The 21,960-nt window shown below is 41.5% G+C and overlaps 1 protein-coding gene across 2 annotated transcripts in view; it reads left to right on the top strand.

The window, feature by feature from the left end:
• PUS7 (pseudouridine synthase 7) overlaps positions 1-21,960 on the top strand; it is a 43,436-nt gene that overhangs the window by 5,834 nt on the left and 15,642 nt on the right. For both annotated transcript variants that reach the window (XM_070755113.1, XM_070755112.1), the window contains exons 4-10: positions 468-569; positions 3,746-3,890; positions 11,217-11,328; positions 12,367-12,444; positions 14,067-14,195; positions 17,465-17,590; positions 17,754-17,815. In XM_070755113.1, coding sequence (XP_070611214.1) covers positions 468-569; positions 3,746-3,890; positions 11,217-11,328; positions 12,367-12,444; positions 14,067-14,195; positions 17,465-17,590; positions 17,754-17,815 — 754 coding nt within the window. The remainder of the gene's footprint in view (positions 1-467; positions 570-3,745; positions 3,891-11,216; positions 11,329-12,366; positions 12,445-14,066; positions 14,196-17,464; positions 17,591-17,753; positions 17,816-21,960) is intronic.

Genomic DNA, 21,960 nt, shown 5'->3' with positions numbered 1-21,960 from the left:
GGAAAGATCAAAAGCAACATGAGAAAATATTATTTTACTGAAAGAGTAGTAGATCCTTGGAACAAACTTCCAGCAGACGGGGTTGGTAAATCCATAGTCACTGAATTTAAACATGCCTGGGATAAACATCTATCCATCCTAAGATAAAATACAGGAAATAGTATAAGGGCAGACTAGATGGACCATGAAGTCTTTTTCTGCCGTCAGTCTTCTATGTTTCTATGTTTCTTTATATGGTACCAATAGTGTCATTTGGTAATTTTCCATCCAGAGTCTCTCTCAGTCTTCCAATTGAGAAGCGAGATGCTTTCATAGTGGGTGGCTGGGTGGGTGGACACACACACAATAAAATCCAATTTCCTTTGGAAAAAAAGCACCTTTGGCCTGGATGTTAAAACCTGTACTGTATTAAAGAAATGTTCAGGTTTGTTGTTTATTTATCTTTTTTTTTCATATATATGTTCTAGGATCCGCCTGAAGAGATCTTTACAGTGTTGTCCCCCGAAGAGAAACAGCGCTTGGAAGACCTCCAGCTTTTTAAAAACAAAGAAAGCAGTGTTTCCATCGAGGTAACACTTCAAAATATAATGTCTGTTCCCAGTGACGGGCTGCAAAATATTTTACTGCTGCGTTGTGGGTGTGGCTTATTGTGTGGGCGTGGCTAGATGGGCATGTGACCGGGTGGGAGTGGCTTGACAATCGTGACCAGGTTTGGCTTAAAGGTCATGTGACTAGGTGGGAGTGGTTTGCTGACCAAGATAAGTTTTCACATAGGTGCTTGGACTCTTTTCCAGTTGACTAAGTCACATTATTTGAATAGCCACAAAAAGGACAAATGATAGACAGCATTATCTGTTGAGGAGCACAGTCACATTTTGAGGTTTTGTACTGAAGCCACAAGGTTCATTAGGATAACAGGTTAGGCAAGTTGCTCAATTTTCTTTCATTGCTATCAAAATTCAGTTCTTGATTGAAATGATTAAAGGGTTTATGGGTAAAAACATACTATTTAATTATTTCCTATTTTAAAAGTAATTAAAGATCATGCTAAGGTATTAGAGAAGGAAGGACAATAAAAAACTGCTTAAGTATTCAATAAATAGTGCATAAACTTACTATGCGCCCCGAGTCTGGGAAGAGGGGCGGCATACAAATATAATAAATTATTATTATTATTATTATTATTATTATTATTATTATTATTATTATTAAACATCACGCAGTCCTAGATGCTTGGGAAGTGCCCGACTGGTGATGAAATACGAAATCCAGCATAGTGATCTTGTTTGCTGTGTTGTATTATTATTATTATTATTATTATTATTATTATTATTATTATTAAACATCACGCAGTCCTAGGTGCTTGGGAGGCGCCCGACTGGTGATGAAATACGAAATCCAGCATAGTGATCTCGTTTGCTGTGTTGTATTATTATTATTATTATTATTATTATTATTATTATTAAACATCACGCAGTCCTAGATGCTTGGGAAGTGCCCGACTGGTGATGAAATACGAAATCCAGCATAGTGATCTCGTTTGCTGTGTTGTATTATTATTATTATTATTATTATTATTATTATTATTATTAAACATCACGCAGTCCTAGATGCTTGGGAAGTGCCCGACTGGTGATGAAATACGAAATCCAGCATAGTGATCTCGTTTGCTGTGTTGTATTATTATTATTATTATTATTACTATTATTATTAAACATCACGCAGTCCTAGATGCTTGGGAAGCGCCCGACTGGTGATGAAATACGAAATCCAGCATAGTGATCTCGTTTGCTATGTTGTATTATTATTATTATTATTATTATTATTATTATTATTATTATTATTATTAAACATCACACAGTCCTAGGTGCTTGGGAAGCGCCCGACTGGTGATGAAATACGAAATCCAGCATAGTGATCTCGTTTGCTGTGTTGTATTATTATTATTATTATTATTATTATTATTATTATTATTACTAAACATCACGCAGTCCTAGGTGCTTGGGAAGCGCCCGACTGGTGATGAAATACGAAATCCAGCATAGTGATCTCGTTTGCTATGTTGTATTATTATTATTATTATTATTATTATTATTATTATTATTATTATTAAACATCACACAGTCCTAGGTGCTTGGGAAGCGCCCGACTGGTGATGAAATACGAAATCCAGCATAGTGATCTCGTTTGCTGTGTTGTACATTATTATTATTATTATTATTATTATTATTATCCCCACTGCATATCCCCCCCTCCTGTGGGGGCAGCAGCTCATTATTGTCCGCTTCGATTAATTCAGACAAAAGCTATACAGCGAATGCAAACAATTAAGAAGTCGGGGGTGGTTTTTCCTAAGAAACTCTGTAGGTGGATGTAAGTAACAGAGTAAATGGCAAAACCCGTGCATGGGAGTTTTGGACAATGTCTACGTTAGATATTCAGCCTGTTTAACGCTATTCATTAGGAAGAAAACCGAATAGAGGAGGCATTTTCCCTTTGGAATACAAATCTCATTAATGCACTTACTGTTCCTTCTGTGGACCGCCTGTTGACTCTGCTCTGTTAGAAGAGTTACAAAACAGATTTTTTTTTTGCTTTTGAAGGTGGAAAAAATAAGGGGCTGGGTGTTTTAAACCAGTGGTTCTCCACTTTTCTAATAAAAGTAAAAAATAAAAATTATTTCCTCCCTCCCTTAAAAGCTTCCAATAAACCAGTTGGGTGAAGAGGTTAAGGCACCAGCCTAGAAAGTGGAAAACCCCGAGCTCAAATTCCACTTTAGTCATCTAAGGCAGTGTTTCCCAACCTTGGTCACTTGAAGATATCTGGACTTCAACTCCCAGAATTCCCCAGGCAGCGAATGCCAGGAAGGATGTCTTTGTGATGTCAAAGCTCCGCCCATGGAATTCCCTATTGGGATTCCCCACCTCCTTTCCAGCCTCCTGACTGGCCCGACAGCTCCGCGGCTCTTTTGAAAAGCTAACAGCCGGGCGGCGGGGCTTCTCAGCGTCCTCCTGAACCCGAATGCCGACCCCGAACTTTTGCCGAACTTCCGGGTTCGGCGTTCAGGAGAACGCCGAGAAGCCGCCCGGCTGTTTCAAAAGGCGACAGCCGGGCAGTGGGGCTTCTTGGTGGCCTCCCGAACGCCGAACCCAGAAGTTCGGCAAAAGTTTGGATTTGGCATTTGGGTTCAGGAGGACCCCGAGAAGCCCCCTGGCTGTTTCAAAAGGTGACAGCCGGGCGGCGGGGCTTCTCGGCGGCCACCCGAACCTGAACTTTTGCCAAACTTCCGGGTTCGGCATTGGGAGAACGCTGAGAAGCACCCAGTCATCGTCGGTTTTTTGCGGGTTTTTTTCTTGCACGTATTAATTCATTTTACATTGTTTCCTATGGGAAATAATGTTTCGTCTTACGAACTTTTCGCCTTATGAACCTCCCGTGGGAACCAATTAGGTTCATAAGACGAGGTATTACTGTATTATATATATATATATATATATGTATATAAGGTGTAGAGAAAAAAATTGACGTGGTAGAAGAAAACTAACTACAGTTTTGAAACCAGCGTGCCTAATTAACTATAAAAAAGCTCTAAAATCAACCTCAACAGAAATTGTGTTACAAATTATTCCCCAGTGTTATTTGTAAAAATGATCCATTCCATTTGTACTGCTTTTTCTTAGGGAGACACTGTATAACCGGAGTATTTACTTGTTGTTGTTGTTGTTGTTACTGTGTTGCTGCGTAGGTAATTGAAGACACTAAAGAAAAAAGGACAATTATACACCAGGCTATAAAATCTTTATTTCCAGGATTGGAGACCAAAACGGAGAACCAGGATGGGAAAAAGTTCATTGTTGCTTATCACGCAGCTGGGAAAAAATCGCTTGCAAGTGAGTTTTATTGCTGCCGCTTTTAAAAAAAACTAAACTAAACAAAAAGCAGGTTAGTGACACACTCACCAGCAAATAACCAGTTTCTGTCTCATCCGCATTACCTGCCGTGCTTTAAAAAAATGTAACACCTTCCGCAGAATTAATTGCACCGCCTAGTTCAGTGGTCCCCAACGTTTTTTCCACCAGGGACCAGTTTCAGCAAGACAATTTTTCTATGGCCCAGTGGGGGCGGAAAGGGGCGTGGTTGGGGGCGGGATTAAGCATGGGGGTGCTGGTCCTCCCCACCCCTCTTTCCCGCCATCGTCCTGTGGCCGGCAGAACCTGCCTCCCAAGCCCTCTTGCCCAGCGGGAGCTAAGCGCTGGAGAGAGGGGGTCAGGCTGGCCCTCCTGCCTCCCCCCAGCCAAAAATGCAAAAGCGCCCCGCGGCAGAAGCCAAAAGAGGCTTGAGCCTCTCGGTCCTTCCCGCCCCTCTGTCCCATCCATCGTCCTGTGGCCGGCAGAACCTGCCTCCCGAGGCCTCTTGCCCGGCGGGAGGCGAAGCGCTGGAGGGAGGGGGTGGCGGCATGAGGGCCGGCAGCTGCTGACTCCACGGACCGGTGCAACATGCCCCGCGGCCCAGTACTGGTCCGCAGCCCGGTGGTTGGGGACCCCTGGCCTAGTTAATACAATTCAAACCGTAATCCCAAAATGTAAATATACTGCTCAAAAAAATAAAGGGAACAACACAATATACTGTACAGTGATCCCTCGTTTTTCGCGGGATCCACATGATCAATAAAAAACACAGAATCAATGCTTAAAATAATAATGAATTATATTTCTTTGATAAGTTAAACATTCAGAGAAAAAATGCTAATAATATTTCCTTTTTTAAAAAAATTGTATATTTTATTGATTTTTTTCAAAATAACAAACAACAAACAAAACATACACCATTTAGTGGAGCTACAGAGTAGAAGTCGTCATCGTAATAATGAAAAAAAAGAAAACATTGTCTATAAAATACATATAGTTATGTAAGATTAAAATGTCAATTTTAATATAATAAATCTAAATCTATATCAAAATTTATAAAAATGTATGTAAAAAAGAGAAAAGTTTTCAGAGAAGAAAAGAGAAAATTTATGTTTATACTAGTAATTACCTTCTTATACAGTTCTAATACTAAATTCAAATATGCAACATAATATAACAACACATTTACCTCTTTATCCTTGTTTCCCACCAAGTCTATACCTTCTGCCAAATTTCATAAAATTCTGATTCTTCTTGGTTGTTTAACCGTCTCGTCATCATCTGTTTCTTTTGGAATCTCAGTATCTTTCCATTTTTGTGCAAAGGCTATCCTAGCTGCTACTAATATATGAACTATTAAATAGTGTATATCTTTTTTGTATTTGTTATTTGATATGCCTAATTTAAAAAAAATTCAATATGTACTTTTTATCCCTCTTTGCTAAGTTAATTAAGATCAACTACACATGAGATATATTTCATCTACAGATAACAATATTATAAAATCTAGTCCCTTATACCAGTGTTTCCCAACCTTGGCAACTTGAAGATATTTGGACTTCAACTCCCAGAATTCCCCAGGCAGCGAATGCTGGCTGGGGAATTCTGGGAGTTGAAGTCCAGATATCTTCAAGTTGCCAAGGTTGGGAAACACTGCCTTATACGGTGATCCTTGTTTTTCGTGGTTGATGCGTTCCAAGACCACCCTTGAAAAATGGATTTCCGTGAAATAGAGGAAAGATATGTTTTAATGTATTTAATATTTGGGCTTTTAAAACCCACCCTTTGCTTTAAACAGTCATTCTATAATGTTTCTCAGCTGGAACTACATGTGATATCCTACCAGTTTCTTTAAATAGAGTACAGTAGAAACATAGAAACATAGAAGTCTGACGCAGAAAAAGACCTCATGGTCCATCTAGTCTGCCCTTATACTATTTTCTGTATTTTATCTTACAATGGATATATGTTTATCCCAGGCATGTTTAAATTCAGTTACTGTGGATTTATCTACCACGTCTGCTGGAAGTTTGTTCCAAGGATCTACTACTCTTTCAGTAAAATAATATTTTCTCATGTTGCTTTTGATCTTTCCCCCAACTAACTTCAGATTGTGTCCCCTTGTTCTTGTGTTCACTTTCCTATTAAAAACACTTCCCTCCTGGACCTTATTTAACCCTTTAATATATTTAAATGTTTTGATCCTGTCCCCCCTTTTCCTTCTGTCCTCCAGACTCTCTTTGAGTTCATGAAGTCTTTCCTGATACGTTTTATGCTTAAGACCTTCCACCATTCTTGTAGCTCGTCTTTGGACCCATTCAATTTTGTCAATATCTTTCAAAATTCTTCCACAGTAGTACTGTAGAAGAATTTTTAATGTATTAAAAAGTTTTAATGATAAAGATTTACGCCCCCTTTGAAAACCCATGAAATAGCGAATCTGCGAAAGATGAACCGTGAAGTAGCGAGGGATTACTGTAACTCCAAGTAAATCAAACTTCTGTGAAATCAAACGGTTCATAGGGAGCAACACTGACTGACAATCAATTTCATTTTGTTGTCGGCACATCCAACTTTGTACAGAACAAAGTATTCAATGAGAATATTTCATTCATTCAGATCTAGGATGTGTTTATTTGAGTGTTCCCTTTATTTTTTTGAGCAGTTTATATCACGGGGCAAAGGTAATGGCGCGTTGCGTAGTGTCTACGGAGATATGTCTGCATGTGTTTTGCATGGCGCATGTATGTTTACAAATGGAAACGAAATCTGAATATCATGCGCTCCATCTTCGGTGGCTCACCTGTGGGAGAAGAATGCATGGGTCAGCTATCACATGCAATGGTCTTTGAACCCTTCTACATTTTCCCCTGTGTGTCATTGCGCATCGATACGATCCGGACTTTGATTAAATAGTCTCTCTGTTTTAAACTGAAATTTTGTTCTAAGCACCGGCAAGACTTAATCTTTTGGGTATGGTTAGTCTAAGGAAGATGAGGACTATTGCGGAGTCGAAATGCTACCGATTCGGCCCAATTCGGCCCAATTTGGACATAATATATATGTAGTTTCTAGAACAGCTAAGTTTATAGTCAGGGCTGTTCAGATGAGAATACGTTTTATAGAACATATTGGGGTGGCATGCAAAGGAGATGAACTCACTTAAGAATATTTTATATCAGTATCTTAGATTTGTTTAATATAATCCTTTGCACGAGTTATATACTCATGTTCTACTACTCAATTTTAGCATATTATACTGCATTTTAACTTATTATTTATTCAAATTCCCTCTATTTTAGCCAATTTTGTTGTATTTTAACCAGTCACAGTTTTATGACGACCGATGTGGTCCTTTTCCTCGCTTTGATATGGTCGATTGACTAATCAAATAAAGTTGATATTGATTGATATTGATTCGGGCATACCGGTAGGGCAGTGATGGGCTGCCAAAATTTTTAGTGCCGCGCTGTGGGCGTGGCTTATTTTGTGGGTGTGGCTTGGTGGTCATGTGACCAGGTGGGAGTGGCTTGGCCATCATGTGACCGAGGGTGGCTTAAAGGTCATATGACTGGGTGGGAGTGGCTCGCCGACCAAGATAAGTTTTCATATAGGTGCTTTTGACTCTTTTTCAGTCGATTAACTCACATTATTTGAATAGTCTCAGAAAGGACAAATGACCGACAGCATTATTTGTTGAGGAGCACAGGAACATTTTAAGGTTTTGTACTGAACCCACAAGGCTCAGTGTGATAACAGATTAGGCAAGGAGCTCAATGTTCTTTCATTGTTATAAAAGTTCAGTTCTAGATAACGATTAAAATGATTCAAGCATTAATGGGAAAAGACATACAATTTAATAATAATAATAATAATAATAATAATAATTTATTGCACTTGTATGCTGCCCCTCTCTGAATTTAATTATTTAAATCGAGTCTACGGAGAGGGGCGGCATACAAATCTGATAAAATAAATAAATAAAATAAACATTTCTTACTTTAAAACTAATTATGGATCATACTAAGATACTAGAGAAGGAAGGACTATTCCTATTAAGCTATTAAGTATTCAATAAATAGTGCATAAACTTACTATGCCCATTGCGTTCACACACACACCCAGTAGGGGCAGCAGCCCATTACTCTGGTAGAGGCAGCCACCAGGGGTTCGGAGAACTAGTAACGGCGGTCACGCGAGTCTCTGCCCTGGTCGCCATTTTCTTTTCTTTTTTTTAACCTGCGCATGCGCAGAAGGGTGAAATAATAAATACAAACGGCGGCGTGTGTAAAACACACTAAACACGAAGGGCGTGCTTCCGAACCAGTAGGGAAGGTAAGTAAATTTCACCCCTGGAGTAAGAGTAGTACAATTGCAGCTTTCTAATATTTGAGGGCCTGTCACCGAGGACCTATTCTCCAAAGTTCCTGAGGGCAAAACAAGAAATAACTAATGGGAGCTTATCGAGGAAGGAAATAACTTGGAACTAAGGAGAAACTTCCGGAAAATGAGAGCAATTAAGCAGTCGGGCGCCTTCCCTCTAGGTTGCGGGTGCTCCAACACTGGAAATTTTAAAGAAAAGTTTGGGCGACCATTTTGTCTAAAATGATACAGGGTTTACAGTGTTCCCTCGATTTCCGCGGGGGATGCCTTCCGAGACCGCCCGCGAAAGTCGAATTTCCGCAAAGTAGAGATGCGGAAGTGAATACACCATTTTTGGCTATGGACAGTATCACAAGCCTTCCCTTAACACTTTAAACCCTTAAATTACCATTTCCCATTCCCTTAACAACCATTTACTCACCATTATTACTGGTACTCACCATTGAATATTTATAAACATAATTATTTATTAACAATAATTATTTTTTTTGTTATTTATTTGCAAAAATTATTAGTTTGGCGATGACATATGACGTCATCGGGTGGGAAAAACCGTGATATAGGGGGGAAAGCGCAAAGTATTTTTTAATTAATAGTTTTTTTAAAACCGTAGTATAGGCTATTCGCGAAGTTCGAACCCGCGAAAATCGAGGGAACACTGTACTTCCTTTTTCTTTTTTTTTATAAAACTTTATTAATTTTCTTAAAATTCACACACAAACATAAAAAACATTTAACACATAGGGGTTACTGTTACCCCTCTCATCTCAGAAGATTAATTTTTAATACAGAAAAAGAATATGTTCTTAATTCATTAAGTCAACATATTAATCTAAAGGAAAAGAATATTGTTCAAACGTTATAATAATATAAAAGTTAAGTTAATAAAAAAGAGAAAATATAAAATCATTTTGATGTTTTCATACATTTCTCATATTGTTCAATTTTTATTTTTATCTATCCACTTATAATCCACTTTATATATCCACTTGAGGACCTGTAGACTGCACGAGTCAAAAAGAGGGCGGGGAAAATATTTACTGACCCCTCACATCCTGGACACAAACTGTTTCAACTCCTATCCTCAAAACGTCGCTACAGAGCCCTGCACACCAAGACAACTAGACACAAGAACAGTTTTTTTCCCCAAACGCCATCACTCTACTAAACAAATAATTCCCTCAACACTGTCAGACTTTCTACTAAATCTGCACTTCTATTTCTACTAGTTTTTCTCATCATTCCTATCACCCATTTCCTCCCATGTTGACTGTATGACTGTAACTTGTTGCTTATATCCTAAGATTGTTATTAATATTGCTTATTGACCCCTATGACAATCATTAAGTGTCGTACCACATGATTCTTGACAAATGTATATTTTATTTTATGTACGCTGAGAGCATCTGCACCAAGATAAATTCCTTGTGTGTCCAATCACACTTGGCCAATAAAATTCTATTCTATTCTATAAACTTTATTCCAAATAGTATAAAATTCAGATTCAGGGTTTACTTCCTAGGGGAGGGGTTGGACTAGTAGACCTTTAAGGTCCCCTCCAATTCTGTTCTGCATTCCGTAATGACCTCAGCGTTCTTTTTGGCCTGTGCCGCCAAAGTTGTCCATTCCTTTCCTTTTACCCCTGCACGTTCCATCGTCCAAAGAGCTGTCGGTCACCATGTTCACTGTTGAATGCTCCAGACATCTACAGCATACAAACCCATAAAACATGCATGTTTCCATCCGAAACGCTTGAAATAGCCAAACCAGAAGTAAAATGAAAACTTGATGTTTTATGCTCTTTATCCTATGCCTATTGAACAGAGGCCAGAACTTCAACAGGTAAGAAATCCGGGCGTTTCAATCAAAGCAGAAAACAAAATGCCAAGCAAAATAAATGATGATTTAGAGACATTAAAACAGCGAAGGGTTTGGAGAAATAAATGCACGTGACATCTAGTTTCATTTAGAAGTAAAAGCTTTTATTCTTAATTCACAGTTAGGTACCTGTTAGTTGAACAAATGTAAGAAAACTGCTGCAGCTTGTATGTTCCCCTTGGCTTCCAGGTGCTTGCTGAGAAAGGATTTTTCGAAATGACCATCAGATCATTAGTATTTTTCTTATATTGTATTATATTAACGCACTCTGATGCTAAGGAGTTAGACGTTCTACTCCCTCTCCCCACCTGAAAAGAACTTTGTTCCAACTGCCAGTCGCCTTATATTAACACGCTCTGATGCTACCCCTTGCTAAACCGGGAGTGGGTGTGGTGAGTGCATAACTCATCCGGCCTGCAGGCTAGGCGTTTATTTATTTATTTATTATTTATTTATTATTTGGATTTGTATGCCGCCCCTCTCCGAAGACTCGGGGCGGCTCACATTCTAGACACATTCTACTCCCCCTCCCCACCTGAAAAAAACTCTGTTCCAACTGCCAGTTGCCTTATATTAACACGCTCTGGTGCTGAGGAGTTTCACATTCTACTAGGCTAAGAAACAGTGGTGTATATATATGTGTGTGTGAGTGAGTGAGTGTGTCTGTCAATGTATCAAGCCCGACACACACACACACACACACACACACACACACACACACACAAACAAACATATATATACAGGTATTTCTCAACCTAGGTGACTTGAAGATGAGTGGACGTCAACTCCTAGAATTCTGGGAGTTGAAGTCCACTCGTCTTCGAGTTGCCATAGTGGAGGAACACTGTTACATAATCAAATAATTGTTAACAAATATATCTTCTTCTGGGACGCAAATGGGACCCCGAAATCTCCCCACCCCTTTCAGGAGGCAGAGAGTCACAGACACAGAGAGACATGGGGTTTGTATGTGTCACTTGTGAGAACAGAATGGCATTTTTCACACATTAACATTTTGTGTCTCTCCTGTTTTCTTTGCAAAAAAAGATCCGAGGAAGCATTCCTGGCCAAAATCCAGAGGAAATTATTGCCATTTTGTCTTATATAAAGAAAACAAGGATACCATGGACGCCATCAATCTGCTGTCCAAATATTTAAGGTGAGTAGTATTTGAGGAAGAGAAAGAGGGACCCACCTTAAGGTATTTTGTTTATTAAATTTATCTGCTGCCAATAAAGAATTGTATTCTATTGTTCACTCCCTGCCTTTTTGTAGACCTCACCTACAAAAAGATATTGACAAAATTGAACGGGTCCAAAGACGGGCTACAAGGATGGTGGAAGGTCTTAAGCATAAAACGTATCAGGAAAAACTTCATGAACTCAATCTGTAAATGATTTAGCTTTACTAGATAAATGGTCAAAGCAATGGAAACTGCAGTTTAATGTTTCCAAATGTAAAATAATGCACTTGGGGGGGGGAAAGGAATCCTCAATCTGAGTATTGTATTCGTAGTTCTGTGTTAGCAAAAGTGATTTCTGACAGTCTCAAAATGGGTGAACAGTGCGGTCAGGCAGTAGGGAAGGCAAGTAGAATGCTTGGCTGCATAGCTAGAGGTATAACAAGCAGGAAGAAGGAGATAGAGCGCGGGCGAGACCCCATTTGGAATACTGTGCTCACCTAGAAAAAGATATTGATAAAATTGAACGGGTCCAAAGATGGGCTACAAAAATGGTGGAAGGTCTTAAGCATAAAACGTATCAGGAAAGACTTCACGAACTCCATCTGTATAGTCTGGAGGACAGAAAGGAAAGGGGGGACACGATCGAAACATTTAAATACGTTAAAGGGTTAAATAAGGTCCAGGAGGGAAGTGTTTTTAATAGGAAAGTGAACACAAGATCAAGGGGACACAATCTGAAGTTAGTTGGGGGAAAGATCAAAATCAACATGTGAAAATATTATTTTACTGAAAGAGTAGTAGATGCTTGGAACAAACTTCCAGCAGACGTGGTTGGTAAATCCACAATAACTGAATTTAAACATGCCTGGGATAAATATATATCCATCCTAAGATAAAAATACTGGAAATAGTATAAGGGCAGACTAGATGGGATCATGAGGTCTTTTTCTGCCGTCAGTCTTTTATGTTTCTAATTTATTCCAGCTAAACCGTTCCTTTTTTGTTTATTTGAAGAGTGAAGCCGACTATCTTTTCTTACATGGGCACCAAAGACAAAAGGGCTATCACAGTTCAAAAGATAGCTGTTTTGAAGTAAGTAAAATAATAATAGTAATAGTAATAATAGTAATAGTAATAACAATAGTAATAATAATAATAAAGAAACTTCAGATCGTGCAGAATGCGGCCGCGAGAGCTATCGTGGGGCTACCTAGATTTGCCGACGTCTCTCCAACACCCCACGGCTTGCATTGGCTGCCGATCAGATTCTGGTCGCAATTCAAAGTGTTGGTAATGACCTATAAAGCCCTTCATGGCATCAGACCAGAATACCTCCAGGACCGCCTTCTGCCGCACGAATCCCAGCGGCCGATTAGGTCCCACAGAGTTGGCCTTTTCCGGGTCCCGTCGACTAAACAATGCTGTCTGGCGGGACCGAGGGGAAGAGCCTTCTCTGTGGCAGCCCTGGCTCTCTGGAATCAACTACCCCCAGAGATTAGGACTGCCCCCACCCTCCTCACCTTTCGTAAGTCATTAAAAAGTCATCTTTGCCGCCAGGTATGGGGAAATTGACACACACCCCAATTGTGAATGTTGGTGTACGGTTTGATTGGATTGTGTGATTATTTTATTATAAGGGTTTTAAATTGTATTTTTTAAAAAAATTGGATTTGTACACTGTTTATGTTGTGAGCTGCCCCGAGTCTTTGGAGAGGGGCGGCATACAGATCTAATAAATTATTATTGTTGTTATTGTTGTTGTTATTATTATTATTAATAATAATAATAATAGTAATAGTAATAACAATAAGTAGTAGTAATAATAATAATAGTAATAACAATAGTAATAATAATAATAATAATAGTAATAACAATAGTAATAATAATAATAGTAATAACAATAGTAATAATAATAATAATAATAATAATATTATTGACAATATTTTATTAATCTGGTTCAAATATTGGTTTTTCTGTGGTGGGATCCAATGCTGCAAATCGGATGCAGATGCGATCGTAATGTTTAATTTGGCCATTCGGGTCGCATGAATGCAACAAGCGGAGAAGTGACGTGAAGGGGTGGACAATTTACCATTTCTAAAGATATCAATCAATCAGTATAGAACTGGTAGGGACCTTGGAGGTCTTCTAGTCCAGGGGCCACCAACAGTAGCCGGTTGCACCCGGTACAGGCAACACTATAGTGTGGTAGCGGAAATGGAGGCGCGCATGTATCTCCACGTCCCCAATGCGTGCATGCACATGGCCACGTGAGATTTGACTTCTGCACGTGTGCTGGAAGCGAAATCTCACGCTGCGTGAGATTTTAGCAATTTTTGGCGGCTTTTGCTTCTTCGGCGGCTTTTGCTATGCATGCGCAGAAGCAAAGAAATCGCCAAAAATCTCTGAAATCTCACACGCAAGAACCTCCTTTCGCTTCCCGCGCATGTATGTCTTGCACCATTTCAGACCAATGGTCGTCTAAACTCTTCTTAAAAATCTCCAGGAATTTTTTTTTAAAATCTCCATTTAAATCACAGTTGATCAAATTTTGAATAAAATAGAAATCGAATATTCCAACTTCTTCCTCACAGCCAGGAATACAGAAGAGTTTATTATAGTTTCTTTCCCTTGGTTTGGGGCAACTTTATCTCTGGGGAAAAGTAAATCTTTTTTTTTTACCGATAAAACATTTCGTTCTCTGCTTTTCATAGAATCACCGCACAGAGACTAGCTCATTTAAATAAATGCTTGACGCACTGCAAGCTTGGGAACTTCAGTTACAAGAATCACCCGCTGAAGTTGGGAGAATTGCAAGGAAACCATTTCACAGTGGGTCTCAGGTAAAAACGCGGTATTTCTGTGTTTATTGGAAATCTCTGACCTCGGAAAAGCTGAATAAATCTCATTTAACTAGGCCTGAAATAACTTTCTACTGCACAGGTTACTAATACAGTGATACCTCATCTTAAGAACTTAATTGGTTCCGGGAGGAGGTTCGTAAGGCGAAAAGTTCATTTCCATAGGAAACAATGTAAAATAAGTGTTCTCCTGAATGCCGAGCCTGGAAGTTCGGCAAAAGTTCGGGTTTGGCATTCAGGTTCGGGAGGCCGCCGAGAAGCCCTGCTGCCCGGCTGTCACCTTGCCAGAAGAGCCGCGGAGCTGTCGGCCAGTCGGGAGGCTCAAACGGAGGTGGGGAATCCCAATAGGGGAATTCCATGGGCGGAGCTTTGACGTAACGGTGATGTCCTTCCTGGAGTCCACGTTTCGGCCGGCTAGGAAGGACGTCTTCGTGACGTCAAAGCTCCGCCCATGGAATTCCCTGTTGGGATTCCCCACCTCTGTTTGAGCCTCCTGACCGTCCGACAGCTCCGCGGCTCTTCTGGCAGAGTGACAGCCGGGCGATGGGGCTTCTCGCCAGCCACCCGAACGCTGAACCCGAACCTTTGCTGAGCTTCCGGGTTCGGTGTTCGGGAGAACGCCGAGAAGCCTCCCGGCTCTTTCAAAAGGCGACAGCCGGGCGGCGGCACTTGGCGGCCTTACGAAACCGAACGCCGAAACCAAACTTTTGCCGAACTTCCGGGTTTGGCGTTTGGGCAGCAGGTTCGTAAGGCGAAAAAAGTTCGTAAGAAGAGACAAAAATTTTCCGAACCCCGGGTTCATATCTCAAAAAGTTCGTATGACAAGGGGTTTGTATCACGAGGGACTACTGTACATTTATTTGCCAAAGAGTCCAAAAACAGAACCCCCGATCATATTGATTCAATAAAGTACGTGTTCCTTCCTTTCGCTGGAGAATAAATTAATTAAATAAAGAAGATTAGCCCTTAGAATCAAGATTTTCAGTTGGCCCTCGGCGTACACCTATTCCAAATATGAAAATATGCTTTTGTTTGGTGTAAATTTGTTTGGCTTTTATATTAATGGGTTTTTAATCGTTTTTAGTATTGGATTACTATTGTACACTGTTTTATTGTTGCTGTTAGCCGCCCCGAGTCTCCGGAGAGGGGCGGCATACAAATCTAATGAATGAATGAATGAATGAATGAATGAATGAATGAATGAATGAATGAATGAATAAATAAATAAATCCAGATTAATCGGTTAAACATGAGATCGTCCGAGTTATCTGAATATGACCAATTAAAATTTTATGGATACAACCCTATGTTTTAAAAATGCTTTGCGTTATTTGTAAGAAATAAACACTTTGTGTTTATAAAGTTCAGCAACTATGAGAATCCACGTTGGTGAACTCTGGCTTATCAGAGGAGTCAAACTCAATTTCATTGACGGCTGCCTGAAGGCTGTGGTTGACCTTGGTGGCCAACTGGGTGGGTGTGGCCAGATTGACGCCACTCACTGGGTGTGGCTGACTGGGTGGGTGTGGCCAGAATGACGCCACTCCCCAAACTCCTGGCATTGGGTAGACTGGGCCAAAGCAGTTGCAGGTAGATTGGGCCGAAATGAAACAGGCCAACACTTTACATTTTGGATTTGGATTTAGATTTAGATTTAGATTAGAATTCTTCATTATTTATTTATTTATTTATTTATTTATTCTTTGTCCAATATACAATACATATGGAAGAGAATAGACATTAAGTAATATATATAAAGATAGAAAGTAAAAAAGAAGAGAAGTAGATGGGAGGGAGAGAATATATATGATATATGAGATAAAGGAAAGACAATTGGACAGGGGACGATAGGCACATCAGTGCACTTATGTACACCCCTTACTGGCCTCTTAGGAACACGAGGAGGTCAATCGTGGATAGTCTAAGGGAGAAATGTTGGGGGTTAGGGGTTGACACTATTGAGTCCGGTAATGAGTTCCACGCTTCGACAACTCGATTGTTAAAGTCATATTTTTTACAGTCAAGTTTGGAGCGGTTAATATTAAGTTTGAATCTGTTGCGTGCTCTTGTGTTGTTGCGGTTGAAGCTGAAGTAGTCATTGGTCATTGGTGCATATGATCTCAGGCACATAAAAGAAAATACACATTTGTCAAGAATCATGAGCTACAACTCTTAATGAATTTCATAGGGTACAAATAAGCAATCGGGAAACAATCAATATTAATATAAATCGTAAGGATACAGACAGTAATGGACTGCTGGTTACGCGCTCCGGTGTGAAGTCCCAGTAGGAAATTCCGGGCTGGGCAGGTATCTGCATATCCCCAATGCACGCACATACGCCGTCGTGTAAGATTTGGTTTCTGCACATGCGCAGCAAGTGAAATGTCGTGAGGATACTTGTATGTATGTTTGGTTTTTATAATAAGGTTTTTTTTAGTTATTTTACTATTGGATTGGATTGTTACATGGTGTTTTTATCATTGTTGTTAGCCGCCCCGAATCTACGGAGAGAGGCGGCATACAAATCCAATAAATAAATAAATAAATAAATAAATAAATAAATGCTCACGCAAGGGAGATTCCAGTGATTTTTACCGATTTTTTGTTTTTTGCATGCGCGGAAGCAAAAATATTGGCGGAAATCGCCGAAATTTCACCCGCGTGCATGTCACCACGCGATATTTTACTTGCTGCTCATGCACAGAAGCTAAATCTCGCGTTGATGGGTGGGTGCGCGCCTGCCAACTGCATGCACGCCTGCGAAGGCGTCAGAGGGCGCACAGGTAGCGCCGAAGACAGGCAGCCCTTCACTGGATACAAGCAATAAGTAACAATCATACGGTCATAAGTGGGAGGACATGGGTGATGGGAGTGATGAGAAGGCTAATACTACATAGTAATGCAGCCTTAGTGAATAGTTTGACAGTGTTGAGGGAATTATTTGTTTAGCAGAGTGATGGCGTTTGGGGAAAAACATTCTTGTGTCTAGTTGTCTTGGCGTGCAGAGCTCTATAGTGTCATTTTGAGGGTAGGAGTTGAAACAATTTATGTCCAGAATGCGAGAGGTCAGTAAATATTTTCACGTCCCTCTTTTCCAGGGTGGCTCCATGGGCCAGATCTAACCACATCGCAGGTCGGATCCAGCCTTCTGTTTGATACCCGTGTTCTAAATAACCAGACAAAATTAATGATGTTTGTCTTAAAAAAATTTTCCCACTGCCTTCATGTACCACTTTTCTTTTTATTAGGAATATAACAGGGACTAATGATGAAGTTGAGCAAGCTATGCACTCTCTTAAAGAAACTGGATTTATTAATTATTACGGCATGCAGAGGTTTGGAACTACAGCTGTTCCTACATTTCAAGTGGGAAGGTAAGTAGCTTTTTGTTGTTGTTAATACAGTATACACCAATTAGTAGACCTGATAATGGCCAAACAGCGTATACGTAGGTCAGAATTATTTTTATTATAACAGCTATAGCACAGGTGGTCCACAATTTATGACCAATCTCAAAAAATGTGTTTGGATTTCTAGAGCTATTCTGCAGAGCAACTGGAACGAAGCCATAGATTTAATCCTCAAACCACGTCCAGGAGGCAAGTATTGGAATATAACACCGGGGAACAATTTATAACACAATTCCTGTTGAGTTTGATTTTTGAGCTTTTTTATAGTTAATTAGGCACGCTGGTTTCAAAACTGCAATTAGTTTTCTTCTACCACATCAAGTGTTTTTCTCTACACCATCTTTCGGCTGTGGCGAGGGGGGCGTTTGCACAGGTTCGCCTGGTGCACCAGTTGCGGCCCTATTTGGACAGGGAGTCTTTGCTCACGGTCACTCATGCCCTCATCGCCTCGAGGTTCGACTATTGCAATGCTCTCTACATGGGGCTACCTCTGAAGAGTGTTCGGAAACTTCAACTCGTCCAAAATGTAGCCGCGCGAGCAGTCTTGGGCCTTCCAAGAAATGCCCACATCTCACCATCACTCCGCGGACTGCATTGGCTACTGATCAGTTTCCGGGCACAATTCAAAGTGTTGGTTATGACCTATAAAGCCCTACATGGCATAGGACCAGATTATCTCCGAGACCGCCTTCTGCCGCACGAATCCCAGTGACCGGTGAGGTCCCACAGAGTTGGCCTCCTTAGGGTCCCGTCGACCAAACAATGTCAGTTGGCGGGACTTAGGGGAAGAGCCTTCTCTGTGGAAGCCCCGGCCCTCTGGAATCAACTCCCCCCAGAGATTCGCACTGCCCCCTCCCTCCTTGCCTTCCGAAACAGCTTAAAAACTCATCTTTGGGACTCTTAGATCTTCCCCTGACCACCGAATGCCTTAAGTATGACTGTTGAATGTTTGTTTGGTTAATAAGTTAATTTTTTAGGTTAATCTTCTCTTTCTAATTGTTCTTAATATTGTAGTACTAATTGGATTATATTATTGTTCTGTTTTTTATATATGCTGCGAGCCGCCCCGAGTCCTCGGAGAGGGGCGGCATACAAATCCAATTAAATAAATAAATAAATAAATAAATAAATAAATAAATATAAATAATATAAGTAATTAGGCAACATGAGCATCCAATTGCATTTTTTATCTAGCCATCTTGCTAACCTCCGGGAAAATTTATACTCATTTATACCACCAGGCATGGGGGAGTTGAGATAGCTCTTCCCCCTAGGCCATTACAAGTTATGCATGGTATGTTTGTGTGTATGTTTGGTTTTATAATAGGGGTTTTTAGTTGTTTTTATTATTGGATTGTACATGTTGTGTTTATTATTGTTGTTAGCCGCCCCGAGTCTACGGAGAGGGGCGGCATACAAATCCAATAAATTATTATTAATTATTAAAATCTTAATACAGTCAGTGATAAGCAGGGTGAGCGATTCCACCAAGATTTGGAGGTCACGGAGGGACGGTATCAAGGTAGATAGGATACACATATGATGGCTGACTATTGTTGGAGCATCAAGCAACAATGCCCACAGATTAAACACTCCAGAAAAAGCTACAAGTGAAAAAATTTACCTTAATATGTATAATTACCTCTCGATTAAAAAAACAACTATTTGTATGAACACAATTTAACTTGCAGTAACTATTCAATTCAATTCAATTTATTAGATTTGTATGCCGCCCCTCTCCGAAGACTCGGGGCGACTCACAACGGTAATAAAAAACAGTATAACAATGGAACAAATCTAATAATAAAATATATAAAAACCTCAACAATTAAAAACCATACAGCACATACACATCAAACATGAAATATAAAAAGCCTGGGGGAGATGTCTTAGTTCCCCCATGCCTGACGATATAGGTGGGTCTTAAGTAACTTGCGAAAGACAAGGAGGGTGGGGGCCGTTCTAATCTCCAGGGGAAGTTGATTCCAGAGGGCCGGGACCGCCACATTGAAGGCTCTTTCCCTGGGGCCCGCCAAACGACATTGTTTGGTCGACGGGACCCGGAGAAGGCCAACTCTGTGGGACCTTATCGGCCGCTGGGATTATTCCTTTTACTTTTCTTTCCTTTATGTGCACAATTTGTTTGACTTTTGAGGGTATCCTGTAGCTTATAAAGTTGACGTGACAGACAAAAACTGTGGTTATATTTGGATCCAGAGGCCAAAAATTAGTTGAATACAAGTCACAGATTTAAGACAACGAAATTGCTTTTCCACAGTGATAATTGGAAGTAAGAGTAACTACCAAAACTATCTAATAATTTTGCTCAAAACTTCCCTTTGAGTTGGTTCTTTCTTTCTTTCTTTCTTTCTTTCTTTCTTTCTTTCTTTCTTTCTTTCTTTCTTTCCTTACTTACTTACTTATTGGATTTGTATGCCGCCCATCTCCGGAGACTCAGGGCGGCTAACAGCAATAATAAGACAGCGTACAATAATAATCCAATACTAAAAACGATTAAAAACCCATTAATATAAAAACCAAACATACATACAGACATACCATGCATAAAATTGTAAAGGCTTAGGGTGTACCCTGTACAATTTCCAGTTTTGTGCATACGCGATCCTTGCAGCCGTAACTACCGTATTTTCCGGCGTATAAGACGACTTTTTAACCCCTGAAAATCTTTTCCAAAGTGGGGGGTCGTCTTATAGGCCGGATACTGCGCCCATTCCACAGCCGCGGGCGGGAGGAGGCCGGGAGCGGGATTGGGGGGGGGAGCGGACCCGCGCTCACTTTCGGCTCCGGGGACTGCGGGTGGCTATGGCGCCGAAAGGAAAAAGCGCTGCTGTTGCTGCTGTCGCTGCCGCCTGAGGCGGCGGCACTCGAATCTGGCGTGGTGGAAAATCTGGAGGCAGGCAAAGATTTTCCACCACGCCAGATTCGAGTGCCGCCGCCTCAGGCGGCAGCGACAGCAGCAACAGCAGCAACAGCAGCGCGTTGATGAAGCCGGCGAGGGAGCTCCGGAATCGGTTGGTGCTCGCCCGACGCCTTGTTTTTTTATTTCCCCCTTTGGTTTCTCTTCACAGGCGGGAGTTCGGGAGGCAAGGGAGCGCTCGAGGAGACAGCGTCTTGCGGCATCACGCAGCAACTTCTTTTTCCTTTCGGCGCCATAGCCATCCGCAGTCCCCGGAGCCGAAAGTGAGCGGTTTGCAAGCGGCGGAGATCCCGGAGCGAGGCTTCCATTCAGGACGGGGGCAGGAGGGAGGGAGGGAAGGGAAACGCAGCCCTTTGCCTCAACCCACCAGCTCCGGGGACTGCGGGTGGCTATGGCGCCGAAAGGAAAAAGAAGTTGCTGAGCGTCCCTTCGTCGTAAACCCGACGGGAGGCGATGCCACAAGACGCTGTCTCCTCGAGCGCTCCCTTGCCAAAGGGGGAAATAAAAAAACAAGGCGTCGGGCGAGCACCAACCAATTCCGGAGCTCCCTCGCCGGCTTTGCTGGGGTGGAGCGCCACTCCCGGCGGCAGGAACTGCGGGGGGTAGCCGGCATAACGAGCCCTTGCTGCAGCTATCCGCGGCTTCTTTCTTCTCCGCCTTGCCTCCGCTACCTTTGCCTCTTGCCCGGCGGGGAGAGCAAAGGCGGCGGCGGGAGTAGCGGAGGCGAGGCGTTCCTGCCGCCGGGAAGCAGCCCCTTTACATTAGCGGTGGCTGCAACGGCACTGGCGATGCGGCCGCTAGCCGCTCCGAGCGGTGTGGGGGCTGCTTCCCATCCTCCTGCCAGCTTGCTCAGAAGGAAACCTTCTGAGAAGGAGGATGGGAAGCTCGGGACCGGACTGCGAGATGGGTGGGCGTTCCCACAGCGCTCGGAGCGGCTAGCGGCCGGATCGCCAGCGCCGCTGTAGCCACCGTTGTGGGAGGAGCCTCAGAAAGAAAATAAGAGAGAACAAGAGAGAGGGAGAGAGGTGATTCTTGAAGCATATGGTAAAAAGCACCCAAATAATAAGAAACACCCCCCCCCAGCCCACACCTGTGTTTGAAAAGAATAAAAGAGAAAAAAACCCCAGCCCTCAACTGGTTTTGGAAATGGTTCGAGTGTGTATACACACACACACACACACACACACACGTAAGGGGGGGGGAGAGACAGGGATGGAAAAAGAGGAGAAGTGAGAGGGAGAAGGAATGAGGGAAAAAGGGAGGAAGAGAGAGAAATGAGAAACATGAGAGAGAAAAGGGGGAAAGACAGGAGAAGAACCCAGAAATGAGACAGTGGTATAAATTTGAGGAGGGATGATTGACTGTATTTATAAGGGGATGTTACATGGGATTGTAT

Source organism: Erythrolamprus reginae, chromosome 6 (genome assembly GCF_031021105.1).
Source record: "Erythrolamprus reginae isolate rEryReg1 chromosome 6, rEryReg1.hap1, whole genome shotgun sequence".
Taxonomy (NCBI): domain Eukaryota; kingdom Metazoa; phylum Chordata; class Lepidosauria; order Squamata; family Dipsadidae; genus Erythrolamprus; species Erythrolamprus reginae.
The sequence above is the reverse complement of the archived record's forward strand: the minus strand, read 5'-3'. Positions and strand labels throughout refer to the sequence as shown.